Source organism: Rhinatrema bivittatum, chromosome 6 (genome assembly GCF_901001135.1).
Source record: "Rhinatrema bivittatum chromosome 6, aRhiBiv1.1, whole genome shotgun sequence".
NCBI classification, from domain to species: Eukaryota; Metazoa; Chordata; class Amphibia; order Gymnophiona; family Rhinatrematidae; genus Rhinatrema; species Rhinatrema bivittatum.
This window is the reverse complement of record NC_042620.1, coordinates 277,665,120-277,691,060: the sequence shown is the minus strand read 5'-3', so window position 1 is coordinate 277,691,060 and position 25,941 is coordinate 277,665,120. Positions and strand designations below refer to the sequence as shown.

At 46.3% G+C, this 25,941-nt stretch overlaps 1 protein-coding gene across 2 annotated transcripts in view; it reads left to right on the top strand.

The window, feature by feature from the left end:
• Window positions 1-682: 682 nt before the first annotated feature.
• The window catches only part of LOC115094324 (diacylglycerol O-acyltransferase 2-like), a 76,913-nt gene continuing 51,654 nt past the window's right edge, over window positions 683-25,941 (top strand). The window contains exons 1-2 of one of the 2 annotated variants that reach the window (XM_029607269.1): window positions 683-987; window positions 6,205-6,333. In XM_029607269.1, the coding sequence (XP_029463129.1) occupies window positions 948-987; window positions 6,205-6,333 (169 nt within the window). In that variant the 5' untranslated portion in view covers window positions 683-947. Of the gene's footprint in view, window positions 1,041-6,204; window positions 6,334-25,941 lie in introns of both variants that reach the window. The other variant, XM_029607270.1, reaches the window with a different exon arrangement.

Here is a 25,941-nt window from a genome sequence, read left to right as displayed (position 1 = left end):
CTCTTCGGGACCTCCGACTTAATATCGCCATGATATTAAGTCGGAGGGTGCACAGAAAAGCAGTTTTTACTACTTTTCTGTGCACTTTCCCGGTGCCGGCAGAAACTAGCGCCGACCCAAAGGTCGGCGCTAATTTTTTAAAGTAAAATGTGCGGCTTGGCTGCACATTTTACTTTCTGTATCCCGCGCGCATACCTAATAGGGCCCTCAGCATGCATTTGCATGTTGAGGGCCCTATTAGGTGCCGCGGGTTGGACGCGCGTTTTCCTCCCCCTTACTGAATAAGGGGTAAAGGTCTGTACTGTATCGGCCTGGAAGTGTTGAGTCATTCTCCTGGCCATGCCCCAGGCCTAACTGCTGTCCCCAGTCCATGCTATGTTATTAGGCTGTTTCTCATCCCTCAGTCCCAGGTACAGCTGCTGTCCCTAATATTAATGCTATACGTTGGTCTGTTGCTCTGTCCCTGTGTTCCAGGCATGGCTGCTGCCCCAATAAACAGGTGCATGCTGTGTGTTAGGCTAACCCCCTGTGTACTCAGGCGTGAGTATACAGGAGGAATCTCCTCTTTCACAGATGAACGCAGAACCTGTCAGGTCAGAGTCCTGCAATCGATCGTCTGGCCAAAAGCTGCTTGCATCAGATTAGAGAATGCACCATTTTCAGTTCAGGGGAGACAGGGCAACAAGGCTACCCACATCTGCTGCCTTGTCCTCAGGAGGGGGTGGTGCTTCTCCCACATAAGCACTTCTCTGCTTAAAACTCAGGGTCCCAGCACCAAACAAACTTTTAATCCCAGGTTTCTGCAATACGCCAGCCCACAGGAGTCAGAGCGGCAACGGGTGCTGAGCCTTCTAATCTTCTGATCCAGAGTGTGTTTCAGAGTCTGATTCAAAGAGTTTTTCTTTACTACGAAAGAGTCCCTCCTGGGTACAGACTGTAGCAGCAACATGAAGACAATCATCGCAGCTTACTCCAAAGATCTCAGCGGTAAGACATAAGTTCAGAGAACCTCAGGGAAGTGTCCGCAGCGCCATAAGAAGGTAGGTACAGAACAGCCAGCTGCAGTGCAAACTTCACACAAACATATGCATACACACACACACATAGCACAGAACATGTACGGTACAGGCAGAAGCACTGCAAACTTCTCACACACACATACACACTTCCTCAGCACAGAACACATACTGCACAGGCAGAAGCACTACAAACTTCACAGAGACACACACATTGCATCTTCACAGAACAGGTAAAGCACAGGCAGCAGCAGTGCAAGCTTCCTTCACTCACAAATATACACACCACACATATATACACACCACTCACACACACACACACAGCCCCACCACAGAACAGGTACAGCACAGGCAGCCGCAGTGCAAACTTCCCTCACATACACACACACACTGCCCCACCACAGAACAGGTACAGTACAGGCAGCAGTAGTGCCAGCTTCTCTCACTCACTCTCTTTCACACCCACTGCCCCACCAAAAAGTACAGTACAGGCAGCAGCAATACAAGCTACCCACAAACACACTGCCCCACCACAGAACAGGTACAGTACAGGCAGTGCATGCTTCCCTCACACACACACTGCCCCACCACAGAACAGGTACAGTACAGGCAGCAGTGGTGCCAGCTTCTCTCACACACATACACTGCTCCACCACAGAACAGGTACAGCACAGGTAGCAGCAGTGCAAGTTTCCTTCACACACACATATGTGTATACACAGAACAGGTACAACATAGACAGCAGCAGTGCAAGCTTTCCTCACACACACATTGTACCACCACAGAACAGGTACAGTATAGGCAGCAGTAGTGCCAGCTTCTCTCACTCACTCTCACTCTCTTACAGACACACACTGCCCCACCAAAATGTACAGTACAGGCAGCAGCAGTGCAAACTTCCCACACCACACACACACACACACACTGCCCCACCACAGAACAGGTTCAGCACTGGCAGCCGTAGTGCCAGCTTCTCTCACTCACTCTCGCTCTCTCTTACAGACACACACTGCCCCACCAAAAAGTACAGTACAGGCAGCAGTAGTGCATGCTTCCCACACATACTGCCCCACCACAGAACAGGTACAGCACAGGCAGCAACAGTGCAAACTTCCCTCACACACACACACACACACACACCACAGAACAGGTACAGCACAGGCAGCAGCAGTGCCAGCGTCACACACACACACACACACACACACACACACACACTGCCCCACCACAGAACAGGTACAGTACAGGCAGCCGCAGTGCAAACTTCCCTCACATACACACACACACTGCCCCACCACAGAACAGGTACAGTACAGGCAGCAGCAGTGCAAGCTCCAGAGACACTCACACACACTCTGCCCCACCACAGAACAGGTACAGCACAGGCAGCAGTAGTGCCAGCTTCTCTCACTCACTCTCTCTCACACACACTGCCCCACCACAGAACAGGTACAATACAGGCAGCAGCAGTGCAAGCTACCCACATACACACTGCCCCACCACAGAACAGGTACAGTACAGGCAGCAGCAGTGCAAGCTCCAGAGACACTCACACACACTCTGCCCCACCACAGAACAGGTACAGCACAGGCAGCAGTAGTGCATGCTTCCCTCACACACATACACACACACACAGCCCCACCACAGAACAGGTACAGTACAGGCAGCAGCAGTGCAAGCTCCAGAGACACCCATACACACTGCCCCACTACAGAACAGGTACAGTACAGGCAGCAGCAGTGCAAGCTCCAGAGACACTCACACACACTCTGCCCCACCACAGAACAGGTACAGCACAGGCAGCAGTAGTGCATGCTTCCCTCACACACACACACTGCCCCACCACAGAACAGGTACAGTACAGGCAGCAGTAGTGCATGCTTCCCTCACACACACACACACACACACACACTGCCCCACCACAGAACAGGTACAGTACAGGCAGCAGTAGTGCCAGCTTCTCTCTCACACATACACACACTGCCCCACCACAGAACATGTACAATACAGGCAGCAGCAGTGCAAGCTTCACACACACACACATATATATATATATACACACCACACACACACACAGCCCCAACACAGAACAGGTACAGCCCAGGAAGCTGCAGTGTAAACTTCCCTCACACACACACACTGCCCCACCACAGAACAGGTACAACACAGGCAGCAGTAGTGCCAGCTTCTCTCTCATACACACACACACACACTGCCCCACCACAGAACAGGTATAGTACAGGAGGTAGTAGTGCCAGCTTCTCTCACTCACACTCTCTCTCTCTCTTACAGACACACACTGCCCCACCAAAAAGTACAGTACAGGCAGCAGCAGTGCAAGCTTCCCACACCCACACACACTGCCCCACCACAGAACAGATAAAGCACAGGCAGCAGCAGTGCAAGCTTCCTTCACACACATATATACACACCACACACAGCCCCACCACAGAACAGGTACAGTACAGGCAGCAGCAGTGCAAGCTCCAGAGACACTCACACACACTCTGCCCCACCACAGAACAGGTACAGCACAGGCAGCAGTAGTGCATGCTTCCCTCACACACACACACTGCCCCACCACAGAACAGGTACAGTACAGGCAGCAGTAGTGCATGCTTCCCTCTCACACACACACACACTGCCCCACCACAGAACAGGTACAGTACAGGCAGCAGTAGTGCCAGCTTCTCTCTCACACATACACACACTGCCCCACCACAGAACATGTACAATACAGGCAGCAGCAGTGCAAGCTTCACACACACACATATATATATATATATACACACCACACACACACACAGCCCCAACACAGAACAGGTACAGCCCAGGCAACTGCAGTGTAAACTTCCCACACACACACTCACACACACGCTGCCCCACCACAGAACAGGTACAACACAGGCAGCAGTAGTGCCAGCTTCTCTCACTCACTCTCGCTCTCTCTTACAGACACACACTGCCCTACCAAAAAGTACAGTACAGGCAGCAGTAGTGCATACTTCCCACACACACACCCACACTGCCCCACCACAGAACAGGTAAAGCACAGGCAGCAGCAGTGCAAGCTTCCTTCACACACGTATATACACACCACACACTCACACAGCCCCACCATAGAACAGGTACAGTACAGGCAGCAGTAGTGCCAGCTTCTCTCACTCACTCTCTCTCTCACACACTGCCCTACCAAAAGGTACAGTACATGCAGCAGCAGTTCAAGCTTCCCACCCACACACACACACTGCCCCACCACAGAACAGGTACAGCACAGGCAGCAGCAGTGCAAGCTCTCCACACCCACACACACTGCCCCACCACAGAACAGGTACAGCACAGGCAGCAGCAGTGCAAACGTCCCTCACACACACACAGACTGCCCCACCACATAACAGGTACAGCACAGGCAGCTGCAGTGCAAACTTCCCTCACACACACGCTACCCCACCACAGAACAGGTACAACACAGGCAGCAGTAGTGCCAGCTTCTCTCTCATACACACACACACACACACACACTGCCCCACCACAGAACAGGTACAATACAGGAGGTAGTAGTGCCAGCTTCTCTCACTCACACTCTCTCTCTCTTACAGACACACACTGCCCCACCAAAAAGTACAGTACAGGCATTAGCAGTGCAAGCTTCCCACACCTATACACACACACACACTGCCCCACCACAGAACAGATAAAGCACAGGCAGCAGCAGTGCAAGCTTCCTTCACACACATATATACACACCACACACAGCCCCACCACAGAACAGGTACAGTACAGGCAGCAGTAGTGCCAGCTTCTCTCACGCACTCTCTCTCTCTCTCTCTCACACACACACACACACACACACACACACACACACTGCCCTACCAAAAAGTACAGTACAGGCAGCAGCAGCAGTTCAAGCTTCCCACCCACACACATACACTGCCCCACCACAGAACAGGTACAGCACACACACAGCAGTGCCAGCTTCCCACACACACACCACACTGCCCCACTACAGAACAGATATAGCACAGGCAGCCGCAGTGCAAACTTCCTTCACACACACACTGCCCCACCACAGAACAGGTACAGCACAGGCAGCAGCAGTGCCAGCTTCCCACACATACACACACTGCCCCACCACAGAACAGATATAGCACAGGCAGCCGCAGTGCAAACTTCCTTCACACACACACACACACTGCCCCACCACAAAACAGGTACAGCACAGGCAGCAGCAGTGCCAGCTTCCTTCACACACACACACACACTGCCCCACCACAAAACAGGTACAGCACAGGCAGCAGCAGTGCCAGCTTCCCACACATACACACACTGCCCCACCACAGAACAGATATAGCACAGGCAGCAGCAGTGCAAGCTCCCCACATACTGCTGTACCAATGTCCCTGATCCCTGCTGTGGAAAGAGCACTTTTAGAAGTGACAGCAGTTTGGTTTCTTCCCATTCCATATTCTTGGCCACCTGAGCTGGTTTTCTGTCATACTGTCAGCCAGTATGTGGCTGAGATAGCAGTTCATGTCATAATAATGATTGTTTCTTACATGGTAATCAGTTTTGCCAACTGAGGACCGGTGTTGTTGCCACCTTATGAGAGTGATACCCCTTTAGCCCAGTGCACTGCCTGCATCAGCCATGGAGTCTCATTACTTGCAGTGAGGTCCTTGTGAGTCTCCCTGAGTCCCCTAGATATTGGCATTAATGGTTTTGTTTGTGGTGCTGGATTTGTGCTTCCCATGTTACTTTGTGCTGTCCTGCAGAGTACACGAGAGTGCAACACCTAAAATCTTTGGTCATTTTCAGAGTCTTTGTGAAATATTGCCACTTGCCCTCTCCAATGGCATTTTCTCTGCCGCTGTCCCTTCCTGTTGGATGGGAAACAGTGTGAGCCCTGAGGCTGAGTCATATCCAGCCCTGAGGTGACCCTGTACCTTCATCTCCAGTGTTGTCCATACCAGACAGCTGGTAGTATTCAGCTGAGTCAGCTGACAGCTCAGCATTTGCAGAAACTGTCCTCAGCTCAGCCCATTTTATTGTGAAGGGAAAGGCCTCCTGCTCCGGGGCTCTGAAGAAGGAAGCATGGAGATAGATTATAGGGGGGTTGTTCTCTGACTCCCCTCCAGTAGGTGTAGGCTCTGCTTGGCTGGGACACACAACAGTGTCTTTATTCTTCTGACAGGGAGCCGGGCCAGTGTCCATTCCGCCCTATGCAGTTTCTCTGCCACCTCCTGGTTCTCCAGGCCCCAGCTGCACAGATGTTTACAGCTGGTCTCTGTCCTGCAGTGGCTCTTCAGCTTCTTAGTGATGGGTAAGTACGTGATAAGAGGCATCATCGGGGAAGGTCTTGCTTCTAGGTGGCTTCAATTTACCAGATATGGACTGAAGCCTTCCCATGCAGTGCTGGCTAAGAGTGGAGAAGTCAGGCATGCCCTCAAAGGATGTTCCTCAGGCAACTAGTGAAGGAGCCAACACTAAATCAGGCACTGACAGAGACAATGTCACTGATTTCAAGGTATGGGAAAACATAGGGTCTAGTTATCATTGTACTGTATAGTTCAATATTATACTCTGACTGTACTGAGCCACACTAAGACTTGGATCTTGGACTAGGAGGACTGACTTCAAGAGGATGAGTGATAGTGTTGAGGAGGCCTTGATAAGATGCCAGAGCTGAAGAGTACAGAGGAAACTTGGTCAGCAATAAAAGGGAGCATTGAGTAGGCAACAAATCTTTGTAAGGCAGGTTAAGGAAGGTATAAAGAGAGAGAGACCAGCATGCTTTAGGATGCTTAAGAAATGGTAAAAACAAAGAGGCTGGTATTCAAAAATTACAAAAAACATTTCTGGTGAAGGAGGACAGGAAGAATGTTCAGGAGAAAATTGATAAAACCTTCTGTAGAAATATAAGAGAGGCAAAAAAGGGGAATAAGTAAGATAAAAGGAGAAAGTGGGATTTGTGAAGAGGATTGGCAGAAGGGCAAATAGATAAAGAAGTTCTCTTGCTCAATATTTTCAGAAAAAAGAGGAAATGGCACTGCTTAATGTGAAATGATTATAAAGCAGATTGTAGGGTAGGAGGTGACATGTTTACCCAAATGAGAGTGGATAAGGCCAGGGAACTTGGAAGTGTACCCCCCGAAGGATAATTAGTTAACTAGTTTATTCAATTTGTTACCTTTCAATACAATAATCACAGCAGTTTACATGACATCATTACAAAAACATAAAATAATCGCATCAAATATACCAACAGAAAAACAAAACATCTCATAACACTCTAACACAGCATCCCGAAAAACATAAAATAATCGCATCAAATATAGGGACAAGAAAAAAATGACAGTACTAAATGAACTCAAGAATGCCCTGATGACATTTCTTGCAGCTCTGTTTAACTTAGCCTTAAAGATGAGAAAGGCTTCATGGACTGGAGGAGAGCAGAAATAGTTGCGCTACACAAGAGGGAACAGGGAAGAGGCAGGCAACTACAGACCTGTTAATCCAATGTCATTTGTAGGCAAAACTATGGAAACGCTACGAAAGAAAAAGAGTAAAGCTCACCAGACAACTGTTTCGCAAAGAGAAGGTCCTGCCAAATAAACTTGATTGAATTCTTTAATGTGGTGAGAAAAGCATTAGGTCAAGGAGGTGCGGTAGATGTTGCCCCTGTGGGCTTCAGTAAGTCTTTTGACACTGTTCCACACAGCAGACAGGTAAGCAAGCTGGATGGTATGGGAGTAGAGCAGAAATTTATAAACTGGGTGAGGAACCGGTTGAGACACAGAGAATGATGGTCAGTGGAGTCCAGTCTGCTGAATGGGGTTCCCCAGGGCTCGGTACTGGGACTGTTTCTTTTCACTCTCTTTATCAGTGGCATTACTGGGGGACTTGAGAGGACAGTGTGCTTGCTGGCAGGTGATACAAAAATCTGCAACAGAGTGGTCACATCAGAAATTCTGGAAAAAATGAACAGGAACTAGAAGAATGGTTGAGGATTTGGAAAATGAACTTCAGTGCAAAAGTGTAAATCAGACATATGGGATGCAAAATTCCATTAGCCACAAACCAAATAGAAGAACAAGAGCTGGAAACTGTCAAACAAGGAAAAGGTCTAGGAGTACTCACCTCAGGTGGCCTGAAGGTAGCTAGTCAATGGAAGGAAGCCGCAGTGAATGTGAACAGCATGCTTGGGTGCAGGAGAGAGGAAGAAAAGAGAAATAATATTGTCTTTATGCAGGTCACTGCTGAGATCCTACCATTTCACTTCTGGAGGCTGCACCTTCGTAAGCACATTCAGAGGATGCTGATGGTTCAGGAAAAGGCTATACAACACAAACTCTAAAAAGGCATGTTGAGACACTTGCTAGAGGAAAAGAGGAGAAGGGGAGACAATAGAAACATTCAAACATTTGACAGGCTTCAATGAAGTACATGTAAACCTTAGTCAGTGTGTTCTTGGTTCCTCTAGGGCAGGGCTTCCAAAACCTGTCCTGGGGACTCCACAGCTAGTCAGGTTTTCAGAATATCCACAATGAATATGCATGAGATACATTTGCATACTATTGAGACTCTCTATATGCAAATTTATCTCATGCATGTTCATTGTGGATATCCTGAAAACCTGACTGGTTGTAGGGTCCCCGGGACAGGTTTCGGAAGCCCTGCTCTAGGGCCATAAAAGTATTTATTTGTCGGGACTGATCTTGCCATCTTTCCCCTCCTTCCTGCACTTCCCAGGGAGTGGGCTCTTTCTATGGGGAAGAGGAAATCCTCTGTGACCCAGGTGGTGAAGTGTCCCTCCTGATGTGTATATATCTTTCTCAAGGACAGACAGGCTGGACTCAGACTGGCTGTTCAAATCATATTTACTGATTATTTCCAAAGGGTCAATTGCTGACCCATAAACATTTAGCAAATGAAACTGTACAGCTGAACTTCTTACACAGGGTCTCTGCTGGGATGATTGTCTCCATCTCTCCAGCTCCTGGGAGAGAGCTTGCCACTGCCTTCTCATCTGTGCAACAGCCCAGTAGAGGGAGAATCCTAGTGGGAGGCCTCCATGCCACGGAAAGATCCTCCCTAAGTCCAAAGTTCAGCCTGATACCCTTGGGGTGCAGATCTGTTTGGAAGTTGATGGTCCAACCTTGATGGACTGCTCGAGGAGAGAGGCCAGATGTCCCAGTTCAGCTCACAGCTCTCCATCTCCTTCACCAGATTGTGCAGAGGGGTGGAAAAAAATCTCCACATGAACATAAAGGAAAAAAATTCAAAAGTCTCTATCAAAAAGGTCTCACACTGGGTAGAGTTGTCACAGTCTTGCTTCCTCTAAGGAGTAGAGGGGGTTTTCATGGGTCTCCAGCTCTTGCTCTCAGGATTGGAGGGGATTGCTCCTTTCCCAAGATGAAGAGGGATACATTTAAAAAAAAAGCGGGGGCATGTACTTTTGTTCGCGCACCAGGCGCAAACAAAAGTACACCGGATTTCAATAGATATGCGCGTAGCCGCGCGAATCTTTTAAAATCCAGGGTCAGCGCACGCAAGGGGGTGCACATTTGTGCACCTTGCACGCGCTGAGCCCTGCGCACGCTGCCCGTTCCCTCCGAGGCCGCTCCGAAATCGGAGCGGCCTCGGAGGGAACTTTCCTTCTGCCTCCCCCTACCTTCCCCTCCCTTCCCCTATCTAACCTACCCCGCAGCCCTACCTAAATCCCCCTCCTAACCTTTATCCAGGAAGTTATGCCTGCCGAATGTCTGCTGGTGCGGCAGACCCCGACACAGGCCGCTGTGTCGGGGCACTCGGCCACGCCGCCGGACCGCCGCCATGCCCCCAAACACGCCCCGAGCTGACACCACGCCCCCTGGCCACGCCCCCAAACCACCCCTTTTTGCAAGCCCCGGGACATACACGCGTCCCGGGGCTTGTGTGCGCCGCTGAGCCTATGCAAAATAGGCTCGGTGCACACAGGGGCAGATTTCCTCAGGTTACGCGCGTATGTTACATGCGTAGCCTTTGAAAATCTGCCCAAGAGTGTCCCCCAGAATAAGAAAACATCAAAAACTACAAAAAAATTCATTCCCTTCAAAAGGAAGGCAGACAGGGAGTGTACTGAGAAGGGATCTCCTCTAAGCACAAAAAAAATACCAAGCTGGGTTAGTGGGCCCAACTCAGGAGGAAGAAAACAAAACAGCTCCTTACTCCTCAACCTCTAACTCAAACTGACCACACTCTGTACTCCTCTAATTCCGCCTTATGCCCCTGGGATAGCCAATCACAGTCAGCTCAATGGAGAGACTGAAGGAGAATGGAAAATCCCATGATGTTACTAGTCCTGATGGTAAGGGACCTAGGGCCATCTAATGATGAACCAAAGGGTTGGTTACACACACTCCCCTTCACATGAAAAAATTGTGTGAGAGAGAGGGGAAACTCGCTCGAATACAATTTTTCCATAGTTTGGTACATAAAACACATGACATGGTAGATGTTCCAATACCTGGCCTCACCACCTGGGGATCCTTTCAGGGTGGAACTCATGTCCAGCGTAGGTTGATGGCACGGGACCTTACTTAGACACACATAACAATTTCAATACATGAGATTATACATACACCTTCTACCTCATTTTCCTGAAGGGAGAAGTGTTTTACCAATGTTATTACCTGCCCCCCAAAGGGGAGAACCATACATTATACTCTTGTGGACACCAGAGGGGTAATTCCTATGGACAATGGGTTGGCTAGCCTCGGCCATTCATACCAGTACATGAAACGAACATAGCTAACCAGGAGGTGCTTGTTTCTTGGTTAACCTGCCTGCCCATGCTCAGCTTACACATCTCACCATTCTATTGCACTGTACTCTGGGGGAGGGGGGGAGGGGGGTACTTAATCACATTACTTACTTGTTACTACCCTAAACCAATTAAGCCTGATACTTCACTTTGAATGCATATACAGCGTTGCTCTCTGCTTCAACGGCAGGGGGAAATGTGGAAAACAGGATTTACATTCAGACAACATCCAACAAGGCATTGATCTGTGCAGTCTGGGTAAACAAGCATTGGGGTAACTTGCTTGATGCGGCAGTTACTACCTTTGTTGCAATGCCAACATTACTCTTTGCATCAATGACAGGGGATGGCAGGAAATTTGAATCAGACAGTTACCAACAAGGGCCCTGAACTTGGTGGTTGGTGAAACAGATAAGTATGGGGAAAATAATTGTGGGAGCTTGCTGGGCAGGCTGGATGGGCCGATTGGTCTTTTTCTGCCATCATTTCTATGTTTCTATATTACACCTTCTCCATTAGAAGGTATAATAAAATTCAGTGGGAAAGTTTATACACTTAATTATGGTAATAAATAAATCAAGAATACCACTTTTTTTTTAATGATTTTAAACATTTTATAGAGTTTTATGGAGTTTTATGTTTTTTCTTTCAACCAAACTGTAAATACAAATCGTATTATCCATATTTATTAAATATAAAACTTTTCTTAGTCAAGAAAATTAAATAAATCAGTCCTTTCCTCTCAGGGTAAAACAAAATGTCCATTTTTAACTAGTAGGCTCTTCTGATTTTCTTGGCCTCTGGTCCAGGCCAGGTCACCTTGTTGATAGAAGAATCATCACTAGGAAACAGAAAGTCCACCTTCCACTGAGGGAAAAAAACTTACAGTTCTTTTTTACTGGAGTCTCCACAGGCCAACTGGAGCAACCTGTAACAGAGCACAAATGAACAACATACAGAGACATTTTTAAGTCCCTCATGAGATGTCAGGAACAGTTTTAGTCTTCACTCCACCTCACAGGGAAATCAGCTCTTCCAGTTCCTCTTCTTTGGCCTTGACCTTTTTGGCTGGGTCATAGTGGTCAGGGTGCAGTTTCTTTACAGTGACCCCATTGGACAACAAGCAGCATGGGTTCTGTGGTCTCCTGACCTCAGATGCATACCACGGCATGTTTATAAATGTTCCTTCGAAGCTTCATTTCTGCCACTATGCGGTCAAGGGCCCGCCTGTATTTAGGGTGCTCCCTCACTCCTTGTGGGTTGGTAGAATCTTTAATGATTATTCGATCAGCATGTTCAGCTAACCAAGCATCCCTGTTTTCCTCCACAAAATTCATTATGTGCACAGGCACATATGGATATTATAGTCCAAATATCCCCTGCACTTTCTTTTCCACAATTCTCTGTCCATGGGAAACTCGGTGTAGTGAGTTAAACTCACCCAAGTGGCTGGGAACCACCCAGGACTGGTCCCTTACTTCTTCAGGTAAAGGCTGATCCAACATGTTTCCCTTGATTTTTTTCACTGGACACAGAGCATAGTTTTCTCCCTCCTGCTTTGCAGGGAGATCCATTCAAAGGTATTGATTCTGCTCCAGAAGAGATGCCAGAGCTAGACGCTAACGTGGGTAACTCCATTGCCATCCAGCAGAGCTCTCTGAAGGTTTTGGTGTCACCACTGAATAGAAGGTTCTTACTTCTTCAGGGGTGATGGCCATGTACCACTCCTTTCGATGCTGTTACTTGGGAAACTGTAGGGGTCTAGAGGGCTCAGTGGAAGTTGAACTGGTTGATCGTTCATCAGAGGACTTTCCTCGACCTCTTCCCAGCCGAGGAGCTGCAACCGCAGTTAGTTGCCCGGTGGTATCTTTATGGGTGTTGTAGGCTGCACGGCTTTCGGAGACGCCAGCAGAGCACTTCATCGACTCCGTCCAATTACAGATATGGATAAGAGGGAATCTGATCCTTCTTGGCTCTGGGCCTCCATTTGATCAGCCAAAGATATTTTTATTGTGTCGCTGCCAGCCTGAGGATTGATCTCTTCATAGATGGCCTCCATGATAACATCCTGTCCTTCCCTCGTTAGGAAATGCCAATCCGAATCCAGGGTCCAACTTTGCCGCTACAGCCGCAGCGGGACTATTGGCCATGGTTGGTGTCAGAGGTTTCTCGGTTGATTTAGATTGGGCCCCTCTGGTGCTGCTGCTGCTCGCATCTGAGCTCACAGGTGATCGTTGCTCACTGTGTTAGTGTACTGCCATTCGCTGAAATGCACTAGTGGCTGAGGGGCCTCCTCTCCATTCCATGGAAATGCCGGGATCCACGTCGAGATCAGTGAAGAGTGGTCTATTACAGTAATAGCAGTGGGTGTTTACTGGCTCAGGGTGTTGGCACACACTCTACTGCTAACACAGTTCCCATCCCTGTGAAGGACATTCGAAGTCCTGCTTGATATTGTATGGGTCTGGCTAGTTCGGTTAAGCCAAACATATAGCTCGGGCCGCAGACGAGAACTACTGTTTGTTTACCAGTCTGCCGCCCATCTTCTGTATGGTGTAAGTTCCATCATCCAATGTTTTCGATAGGTTGCCCTCACTGGAGCTGGAGGTTTTAGCCACTGGTTTCTCTGCCATTTCACCACTAAGTGACAAAGCTGCTACCACTAGTTTGCCTCGCTCTGGGTGTTCCTTCAGGCGCAACCCTGCTCTAGTGATTTTGCGATGATCGATAGGCCGGATGAAATAATTGGAGCTAACCACTTGCTTGAAGGATAACAGCCTGCTACTTGCGGTTTGCCTTGGCACGATCTCCTCACACACGCCCTCTCTCATGCTGAGGCTTGTGCAATGAGCATGTCACCGCTTTTGTACTGTCCTGTTGGTTGTGCATACAGCCTCTCTCTCGGTATGTTCTTCCCGCTGAATTCCAAGCATGGGAAGAATCGCCATTTTGGTGAATTTCGCAGTTTTTCCATTCTTTCATAGTATGGTTACATATCTTCACTTTCCACAGCAGGAACACACTGTTGCACACTCCACCACCCTCGAGCCCCACATTCTTTGGGCACCATTTTATGTAACCCTTAATCGGGGTGTTGTTGATTCACCTAGGGCCATAAAAGTATTCATTGTTGAGGCAGATCTTGCCAACTTTCCCCTCCTTCCTGCACTTCCCAAGGTGTGGGCTCTTTCTATGGGGGAAGAGGAAATCCTCTGTGGGCCAGATGGTGAAGTGTCCCTCCTGATGTGTATATATCTTTCTTGTGTGGTGTTCTGGGTTCAGACCATGCACACTGGCATTCTGCCCAGGGGCTCTGACCTGGGGGAGCTAATCTCACTGAGGTCTACATTGGGTGCTTCCTGAGGGGCTTTTCACCTGCTTGCACACAGGATTGCCTCAGGGGCTTACCCAATATAAACACACACAATTACTGGGATTATACCTGGGGCTTGAACCCAGGAGCTTATTCCCTATACAAAGAGTCACACGCAAACTTTGATTCAGTACATCACCATTCCAGGTACTTAGGAAAATAAATTTATTTGAGCAGTAGGAGGATAGGATAGAACAAAATAAAATAAATAATAACTGCTACACACACACACACATGCATGTGTTTCAAAAGGATTAGCCTGTGCTATCACGTCCAGGAGCCACTCTCCACTCTCTCTCTCTCTCTCACTGTCTCTCCTTATACACTAAAAATGCTTGTGAAAGCAGTGATGTTCACTCCCTTTTGATTTCTTATTCCAGTTTTCTCAGTTCATTCCCAGTTTGCCCAGGTAAGGGATAGGACTTCCAAACTCTCCAGTTTAACAGCCTCCTTTCTCCCTGTTAACCCTGACCCTTAAAACCCCGCCAATCTATTTATCTTTATTTTATTACTTAACGTAGCATGGCAGGAAGCCCTGGCGCGCACCTGTGCATGTAAATATTTACGCGCTAATCTGAAGTTGAAATCCAGGAATGCCCACACTCCGCCCCCTTTTTTGGAACATTTCATTTGTGTGTGCAGTGGGAAATACACACTTACTCAGGCGGTTTTTAAAAGTTGCTCTGCGCATGCTGGCCCCTCTTGTGTGCATATCTAGTGGTTTTGGTGCATGCTAGGCTTTTAAAATTCACCTTTTAGAGGATAACTTTCAAATGAAAGTGGAGATAAAACTTACTATTTTATAAACTGTGTGGTGGGTAGCAGCACTCTTTATAAACAGCATAGTTCTGCTCTGAAAGTACATGCACATGTTTCAGTAAGTGCAAATATTTGCAATACAATAAAAGTGCTTATTTCCTCAACCTGTTTTATAAACATATGCCCAAATATTTTAGGTGCATTAAAAAAATCTAACATGCACACATAAACAGGTATTTTATGTACGTGAATATAAATACTTTCTTGCGCACATATTTGAAATCACCAGTTCGCTGATACCTCCTCCAGTTCACCCAGTCCGTCTCCAGTTCATTTAGACCCTCTAGCACTTCACTCTGAACCCCCACCAGTTCACCCAGACTTCCCACCCAAAAATTGTGGACAACAGACAAGTCCAGTTTCAATTGCATGAGGTACTTAGTGAGTTTAAAATTCCACAAATAAGTTTGATAACTTATTATGCGAATGTCTTATAAAATAGCAACTTCCATACCTCTTGACCCCTCCCTGGAACACTCCTGCACTGTCCCTTTTTATGGTAAATGTGCTCGCGAAATGGAAAATATGCATGTACTTTCGATGTCTAGAAAATACCATGATATCGAAGAAGAGTAATTCTGCACGTAATATATGCAAACTAAGGGAAACGAGCAGAATAGTTCAGAATCCACACGCTTGTTTTAGTGAAGAATTTGCTTATTTATTTCTGCGACTCCACAGTTTTTAATGCAAAACAATTCTTTTAAGTATTAACATATCCCCCAACACGGTATCCATGTTTCGCCTTACGGCTGCATCTGGAAGGATGGCAACAAATCTTAACAGATCTAAAAAGCAAAACAAACTTAGGTGTGGAAACTTAATAACTCGATGGGGAATACCTTCAATGTACAAAAAATTAATTAACATACCTTAGATGTTACAGCATACAGCAAAGCTGGGAGTGCACGGTACAGACATAACAGAGATCCCTTTAAAGATAGAAAATGGCGCAAAAACATGTTTCAGCCAATCAGAAAAGAGAAGACCTGAAAGAGGACTAACTATACATATTATGTGAAAACACCACTCAATTTCATTGTTTAACCCGTGAGGAGAAAGACAATTAAGGGTATATATCCATTTTTGTTCCCTACGGATAAGCATTTCTGAAAAATTACACCCCCCCCTCGCCGTGGAGGGGACAACACGTCAATGATGAAAAATTTTAAGTCAGAAATCTGATGGGTTTGCACTGCCCAATGGGCAACCAGGGGAGCATTTTCATGTTGGTTAGCTATACAAGAACGATGTTCAATGATTCTAGTTTTCACCATCCATGTAAAGGAAATGTTCTGTTAAGAGTAGGATGTTGAAATGAGGTTACAGATAACAATAGGAAACAGACGGAACAGGATCCACAAGGAGTACCTAGAGCACAGTGTGAGGGAGGAATGATGGCAGCGTACAGACACATGGATGACCAGCGGCAGCTTCTCAAGCTGTGGGAGTCAGCAGCACGGGTCCAGCGGTGTCAGGGTAAGTAAGGCTGCTTGAAGGACAGTCTGCGAACTGTGAACCTAACAGTACCCCCTCCTCAAAACCCCCTCCTCCAGCATCCTCTCTTTGGCTTCTGAGGAGAAGAAGGGAATCCATTACCAGCTGGAGGCTTGAAGGTACAGAGACACGATCCAGAGATACTTTAACTTTAAAAACTGAAAAGAAGTACCACACAAAGAATGACAGAAGCCTTGAAACAAAAATCAATACTGGGCTTGGAATAGTCCTGAGAACAGGTGCCTCAAGATGAAAGGCCTTTCGCAGGAAGACACTCACCAAGCTCATGGCCTTCACAAACTGTCAGAAAGCCAGCAGCCAGGGCTGGTCTTTGGGGGTAGCCCTCCAGCCACTTTGAAAGGCCCTTTTGGACCACAATTGTGCATGAGCCCCTGTGCCATGATGTGACTGACACAATCCCGGGGCTTACTGTGGTCCACATCACTGGCAGGTAAGCATATCCAGGCACAGGGCAGGCGAGGACAAGGATCCACTGAAGACCAGAACCAAGACTGCAGCCACACCAAGCTGGAACTGAAGACTGAAGTGGAGCTGAGCTGGAGATGCAGGACCAGGAACAAGGCTGAAGACCATAGCAGACTGAAAACAGAGGTCCAGGTGAGGAATCAGACAAAAACTGAAGGCAAGGTCCAGACAATGACAAGGAACCAGGCGATGGCTGAAGATAAGGATCCAGGCAAGGATGAAGAACCAGGCAAAGACTGAAGACAGGGATTCAGACAAGGACGATGAGCCAGACAAAGACCGAAGACAAGGACCAGGTGGACAATGAAGACCAGGATGGATCGCAAGCTGGAACAAGCTCTCTGAAGAACAGGAACAGAACTCAGGTACAAGGAACTCAGGAATTTGGAACTCTGGAACTTGGAACAAGACTCTAAAACCAAGAGGACTCTGAAGACTTATTCTAGCGAAGATGGACCCAGGACAGACAAGACCACGGGAGACCAGTAACTGATGATGACAGCAGACCAGAACAAGGGACCAAGAGACTTTGTGAAGGCCCTGATGCAGAGACTGAAGAGCCCTATTATACGGGAATAGGAGATCCACTGCGGGCCCTTTAAGAGAGGCAGAGATGTGCACCCGTGCACCTAAAGGACAGTGCAAGGGAGGAATGATGGTGGCGTACAGCCACATCGATGATCAGCAGCAAGTTCTCATGCCATGGGAGGTGGTAGTATGGGTCTGGCAGTGTCGCGGTGAGTAAGGCCACTCGCAGAGCATCCTGCAAGTGGTGAATCTAACACATGGTAATGGCTGCTTCCTGTAGATCAGCTGAAATGAAGTGGTTCTAGTAAGGGCATTAGCATAGGAATTGTGCAAAAACTCATCCCAGGGCAGGAGAGTAGCCCAATTGTCCTTATGCTCGTTGTCATAGACACAAAGAAAGGTTTTAAGCATGGGATTCATGTGTTCCATTCTCTTGAGGATGGCATGCTTTGATGAAGTCCAGCGTGATGCCAAACTTCTTACAATGTGAGCACAATATTTTTCTGTGAATTGCACCCCTCGGTCTGACAAAAAGTGCTTTGCTGTATAGACAGACTATGTGAAACTTAAAGAGCAGCACTACTTCCCGGGCAGAAGGGAGGCCTGATACTGGTTCAAAGCGAGACATATTTGAGAAACAATTGATGGCCACCCAGATTTCAGTGGTGCCATTTGAGAGGGGGAGGTGCATGATGAAATCTGTGGACAAGTAGGTCCAGGATTCCCTGGGGGCTGGCAGCGGTTGTAACAGCCCCATGGTCAGCCAGACTGAGGTTTCTGCTGTGCATAGGTGGGGCATGAATCCACATGACATCTTGCTTTATTTGAGGCCACCAATTGTATTGCTGAAGCAGTGCCAGGGTTCAAGCCCATCCAGGGTGACCTGTGACATGAGAGTGATGGGCCCATTTTAAAACCTTTTCATGTAGGTGGGAAGGTATGACCATCTTCCCTGGTGGGACAGTCATGGAGACAGCCAGTAAGTGGGATCGACAATGTGCCTGGGAGGCTCTGGGGTGTCTTCAGTTTGAAAGGAGCATGAGAGAACATCTGTCTGATGATTCTTGAGAGCTTGGCAGTACTGTAGTTTGAAGTCAAAACGAACAAAGAATAAAGACCAGCAAGTCTGCTTCGCATTCAGTTGCTGAGCATGGTGGAGGTGTTCGAGATTTTTGTGATCTGTATAGATCATGATATGGTGTTGATCCCCTTGGAGTAGATGCCGCCACTTTTCAAGTGCTAGTTTGAGGGCTAAGAGTTCTTTATCGCCAATGCCATAATTGCGTTCCATAGGAAAATATTTCTTCAAGAAGAATGGTGAAGGACTCCTTTCGGTGAGTGTTGACTTAATACTGTGCCTACCCCTCAGTGTGGAGGCATCCACTTTTAGGACAAAGAGACATAGAAATAATGGCAGAAAAGGACCAAATGGTCCGTCCAGACTGTCCATCAAGCTTATGGAAGTATCTGCTGTGCCATACATGTCACCCCCATAATATTAGTTTCCCAGACCTTAAAGTCAGGGCCCTTATTGGATGCTATCTGAGTCCAATTCCCCGTTACCTCTTGCCGTTGAAGCAAAGAGCAATGTTGGAGTTACATCAAATGTATCAGGCTTATTGGTTAAGGGTAGTAACAGTCACATCAGCAAGGATGATAGAGGGAAGGGGCTTTTAAAAAGGCATCCGTAAGCTCCTGGAATGCTGCTATGATGTCGGGAGGCCGATCCTTGGTATTGGCTCCTTTTTGAGTGAGAGCAGTAAGAGGTGCTGCTACTGAAGAATAATTCGGGATAAATTGGGGATAATAGTTGGCGAATCCCAAAAATCTCTGCAGAGCTTGAAATACTACTGGACAAGGCCAGTTTTGTATAGCCTTTACTAAAGTTGACTTATTCCAATCCTTAAAGTGAAAATTAAATGTTTTATTCTACCTTTGTTGTCTGGTCATTTTATTTTTCTAAACATCTCTTTCTGCTTTCCTCTTGTTATTCTCTTCTAATTCCTACTCCAAGTTCCATTTTCTATTTCTTCTTGCTCCCAGTTTTCTTCACTTCCTCCCCTACATTTGTCTGACATTGATCTTTCCCTTTTCATCTCATTTTGTTTCATTTCTCTCTGCTCTGCCTTTTTATCTCTTTCTCACCAGCCACTGATAGATTTCACCCCTTCCCTCTCTTTCACCCTTCAGTTCTTTCCTCCATTTCCTCTTCTATCTCTCCACCTTGTCCTCATTGCTTAACCATCAATCCCTCCCCAACATCTGCTTACGCTCTCCCCCCTCTCCTTCCAGCATCTTTCCCCTCTCTTCCTCTCCCAGCATCTCTCCCCCCTTCTCTTCCCCTGCAGCATCTCCCCCTCTCAAAATCTCTTTTCTCCACTTAGCCTCTCCCCCAGTACATATCTCCCCTCGTCTCCTGTTTCCCAGCATTTCTGTCCTCTTCCCCTCCATTTACAGCACCTCTCTCCCCCCACTTCCCTGCCTCTCTCCTCTACCCTCCCCCTTTTCCGAACATTTATCTCCACTCCCTCCCCCAGCATTTATCACCACTTCCCTCTTCCTAGCATTTTCCTCCTCTGCACTCCTTCACATCCTTCGAGCCAGCATCCCTTCAGGGCCTGGCTCCTCCTCCATCACCTGGCTGATCCAGAACTCCTCTGTGGCAGGGGACCCAGCCCAGGCCTAGATTGGCATTCTGATTTTCTTCTTTCCTGTGGCCCAGGACACCCCTGCTCTCTCTTTCCTGCCAGTAATCCTTTTATTTAAACAACTGCAAACTGCTCCAAATCTTATCACGGCAGGAACTGCACCGGAATGAAGTGGTTAAGGCTTAGATGGATGGGAGTCTGTATGTGCTCTGCTTCTGGGCTCTGTGGTAGCCCTACCCCTTCCTGATGGGAGGCGGGGCCTGGAAGGAGAGCATGCGTAGAATTTCTCTTCTTCCTTCTGTGCCTTCACTGTTTCATTCCGGTGCAGTTCCTGCCTCGATAAGAACTCGGAACATCTTGTAATTATTTCAAGTAAAAGTCTGCCGGCAGGGGAGAGGGAACGGGGTTGCAGCACTGCCAGCTCAGGAGCTGGCAGTGCTGCAACCCCGTTCCCTGCACTTTCAACAGTGGTGCCTACGGCATTAGCATCCACTACCCTCTCTGTAAAGAAATATTTCAATAGATTACACCTGAGTCTATCCCCTTTCACCGTAATCCCATGACCCCTCATTACAGAGCTTCTTCTCCAGTGAAAGAGGCTTGCCTCCTGTGCATGGATATCTTGGAGGTTTTGGGGTTTTTTATTATTATTTTTATTGAATTTTTAACAGGAAAACACAAGTATTACTTGTAGCAGTAAATACGACAAAATCTGTGATAAAAACAATCATGAAATATGCAAAATAAAAATTTAAATTCCCCTACAAATATTGTCTCATTAATTAATAGGAAATAAGGGAGGACAAGATTTAACAAAAGTGATTAGAGAAAGAAATATGGTCATACATAATTAATCCTGAACTTACACCCCCCCAAACGAAATTATACCGAGCCTACACATGGGGAACATTAGGAATGGGAGTCCAAGAATACCCGTAATTGAGAAGGTTAAAAAAAGATTTAATTAGAATTCTGGTATTTTAGCAGACATTTACAAGGAAATCTAAAATCAAATTTTGCGCCTTTACTTAAGACTTCAGATTTCATAGAAAGAAATTTCCTCCTGCGTTCTTGGGTTGACCTGCTAATGAAAGGGAAAATCCCAATTTTTTGGCCATAGAATAACTGATGACGATTCCGGAAAAAAAAATTCATCACAGAATTTCTCTCAGATAAGAATGCAAACGTTATCAAAGTGGCTCTATTCTGAATAGCCGTCTCTTGAGACAGTTCCAATATTTCTGATTCATTTATAGGTGACACTGGTTCAGGATCCTTAGGTAGATCTCCCTCTGATTTTGGCAAAAAAAATAAGCCTTTGTTATCATTGGAACAGCTTCTGATGGAAATTTAAGAATCTGCACTAAATAGCTCTTAAATAGTTCCTTAGGAGGGCGCAACCTTACATAAGGAAAATTTAATATTCTCAAATTTAAGATTCTTAAAGCATGTTCCGTGTTTTCTATTTTCTTAGAAGAAACGATATCTGATTGCACCAATTTATGCTGAACCGTTTCCAAATTAGAAATTCTTGTGTCCATCTCAGTTATTTTAATAGCCAATAATCCAACTTTCTTTTCTGTAACTGGAACTCACTGATTACTGTCCACAATCACAGCTGTTAAAGAAGTAATAACTTTCTCGATAGAAATTAAGGCAGACCAAACAGACTCCAAAGTTATCTCTTTTGGTTTCTCAAATAATGGTGTTAACGGCGGGCATACCTGCACATTCCCATCTCCTTCACCCATAGGGCCACCTCCACCTTCAATAATCTCTGGCAATTTTAAAACAGAAGAGAGGCCCATGGAATCCATTCCAGGCGGGATCACTGAAGGAGAGTCCAAGATGTTTCCCTTCTCAGGGCCTTAAAGATATTAATATCTCTTGATCCAAATTCAGAAATACCCAAAATCGATGAAGCTGGAGGTGGAGGCACTCTCGGCTCACTGGGCCTTAAAGATATTTCTTCAGCCAACGGAGGCAGCGATCTCTTGACTTCGTTTTTCATAGTGGCTCTCCCCTCCGGCATCTCTGATAGGAGTGCCATGAAGGAAGTGTCAATCCGAGGTTGTAATTGCTTGGGAATGGGAGAAGAGCTTGAAATCTCCTTCAGCTGAGCTTTCCTCTTTGTGTGAGACATTTGAAATAAAGTAGAAAAGAATTCCAAGAAAAGAGTCGGAAGAACACTTCTTCAATGTGAGGATCAGGTGGCGGCCATCTTGTCTGATCTTGGAGGTATTTAAATATCTCTATCATATCTCCCTTATCTCCACTAGGGTACACATGTTTAGATCTTTAAGTCTGCCCCATATGCTTTAGAACGAAGGCAACTGCTCATTTTAGTAGCCTCCCTCTGGACCGACTTCATCCTGTTTATATCCTTTTGAAGGTGCGGTCTTCAGAATTGTATACACAGTATTCCAAGTGAGATTTCATCAGGGACCTACACAGGGGTAGTATTACCTCCTTTTTTCTGCTGATCATTCTTCTCCCTTTGCAGCCAAGCATCTTTCTGGTTTTGCCATCATCTTATCCATCTGTTTGGCCACCTTGAGACCATCAGATATGATCATTATCAGATCCCGCTCTTCTTTTGTGCTTAGAAGAATTTCACCTCCAATACTGTATCTTTCCCTTGGGTTATTGCAGCCTTCATGCATGACTCTGCATTTTTTAGCATTACATCTTAGCTGCCACACTCTAGACCATTCCTGAAGCTTCACTAGATCCCTTCTCATAATTTTCACACCTTCCTGGGTGTCTTAATCTAATTCCTTTGTCATCCAATTGAAAACATCAATCAGGTTTGTTTGACATGATCGGCCTCTGGTAAAACTATGCTGCCTTGAATCCTGCAACCCATTGCATCGTAGATCATTCACTATTGTTTCCTTCAGGAAAGTCTCCATTAATATTCCCACCACTGAAGTCAGAGTAAGTGGCCTGTAGTTTCCAGCTTCCTCTTTGCTACCACTTTTATGCCCTTCTCCAGTCCCGTGGAATTGTTCTCGTCTCCAAAGGTCTATTGAACAGGACTTCAGCGGAGCTGCCTCAGCCTCTCTGAATTTCTTTAATATTCTAAGATGCATCCCATCTGGCCCCAAGGTTTTGTCCCCTTTCAATTTTACAAGTTCCATATTGGTATGCATTTCCATGAACTGTGTCATATCTTACCTGTTGTCATATGTTTTCATGTCAACAATCTGTGGTCCTTGTCCAAAGCTCAGTCAGTGAATAATGGACTGAAGTATTGATTAGCATTTCTGCTTTCTCCTTCTCTTTCACCACACGTTGTTCCTCATCACCTTTCCATCTTACTATTCACCTGTAGTCTTTCTCCCTTCTGCAGCCCACCTGAAAACTGTATCGTCAGCAATCTCTTCTTCTGCTTGAGCTTTTGCCATCCTGTTTTCTTCCTTTGTCTGTTTCAGCTTCTCCAAATATTTTTCCTTGTGCTCCTCTTTTTGAGATCCTTTCACTTTCTCAACACTGATCTTTTTGCCTTGCAGAAATAGATCGGTTTCCGTTTTCTCTTATTTCTATTTATATTTTTCATCATAAAGATTTATGGCTCTTTTTAAGCCTCCCTTTGTTTGGCCCACTCTTCTTCCACTCACTTCGTCCACCCCACCCCACTTCTTTCAGGTACTTGCCCATTTTACCAATGTCAGTATGTGATTCCTCTTCACTATGGCTGCAATATCAAACCATGCCATCTGATGATCACTGGTGCCCAGGTGGGCACCTAACCAAACCTTTCAGGTACATCCTCCATTTGTAAGTACCAGGTCTAGTATCACCCTTGGAATGCATCCACAATCTCGCTACTTCTTTCCAGTTTAGCAGATGAGATACTCCAAGCTGTGGCATACTAAGGGGGGGGGGGGTGGTGGTGGTGAGGGGGCAGGACCCCCCCCCCGGGTTACAACAGGGGGAGAGGTGCCAATGCCGTCAGCGGCAGAAAACGAGGCCCCGCATTGCTGCCGGCATTTCCCGGCACTCGTGCTAAACTTTCAAAAGGGAAACTTTGAGAAAATGAGAAAAATTGTTAGAAAAAAACTGAAAGGAGCAGCTACAAAAGTCCATCACAGTCAGAAGAACTGAAGAGAGATTTCCTCTTCCTTGCTGTTTATTCCACTATGTTGTGTAGCCAGCTTTAATGCATGGCTCAGGACCTGGTGCATAGAAAAAGGATTTGGATATTTTGGGGGCTGGGGCGTAGATGGAACAATAACAGGCGTAATAAAAGCATTAGCGGAACTGGGGAACCTTTTGGGGAAGGGGGAGTCTTCCGAAGGGATGGGCTCCACCTTAACCAGGGTGGAACCACACGACTGCTGGCGCTAACCTTGAAAAAGGAGATAGAGCAGCTTTTAAACTACAACAAAGGGGAAAGCCAACAGTCACTCAGCAGCGCATGGTTCAGAGGGAGGTATCTTCAAAGGATACTAATGAAGCATTAGAATTAGGGCATCCCGACAGTGAGGTTCCAATAATAAGAAAAGTAGTCCAAGTGCCTGTAACTAAACTCACCTGAGCTAAAAAATTCTAACTTATCCCTATCAATTAAAAAGCAGAATGAAAATACAAACAAAAAGCAGACTGAAATGTTTGTATGCTAATGCCAGAAGTCTAAGAAGTAAGATGGGAGAATTAGAATGTATAGCAGTGAATGATGACAGACTTAATTGGCATCTCAGAGACATGGTGGAAGGAGGAGAACCAATGAGACAGTGCTATACCGAGGTACAAATTATATCGCAATGACAGAGAGGAGCACCTGGGAGGCGGTGTGGCGCTTTATGTCCAGGATAGCATAGAGTCCAACAGGATAAACATCCTGCATGAGACTAAATGCACAATTGAATCTTTATGGGTAGAAATCCCTTGTGTGTTGGGGAAGACTATAGTGATAGGGGTATACTACCGTCCACCTGGTCAAGATGGTGAGATTGACAGTGAAATACTAAGAGAAATTAGGAAGCTAACCAAATTGGTAGTGCGGTAATAATGGGAAACTTCAATTACCCCAATATTGACTGGGTAAATGTATCATCGGGACATGCTAGAGGGATACAGTTCCTGGATGAAATAAATGATAGCTTTATGGAGCAATTGGTTCAGGAACCAACGAGAGAGGGAGCAATTTTAGATCTCAGTGGAGCACAGGATTTGGTGAGAGGTAACGGTGGTGGGGCCGCTTGGCAATAGTGATCATAATATGATCAAATTTGAATTAATGACTGGAAGGGGGACAGTAAGCAAATCCACGGCTCTCGTGCTAAACTTTCAAAAGGGAAACTTTGATAAAATGAGAAAAATTGTTAGGAAAAAAACTGAAAGGAGCAGCTACAAAAATAAAAAGTGTGCAAGAGGTGTGGTCATTGTTAAAAAAAAATACCATCCTAGAAGTACAGGCCAGATGTATTCCACACATTAAGAAAGGTGGAAAGAAGGCAAAATGATTACCGGCATGGTTAAAAGGGGAGGTGAAAGAAGCTATTTTAGCCAAAAGATCTTCATTCAAAAATTGGAAGAAGGATCCAACAGAAGAAAAAATAGGATAATGCATAAATGTTGGCAAGTTAAATGTAAGACATTGATAAGACAGACTTAGAGAGAATTTGAAAAGAAGTTGGCCATAGAGGCAAAAACTCACAGTAAAAACTTTAAATATATCCGAAGCAGAAAGCCTGTGAGGGAGTCAGTTGGACCGTCAAGATGATCGAGGGGTTAAAGGGGCACTTAGAGAAAATAAGGCCATCGCGGAAA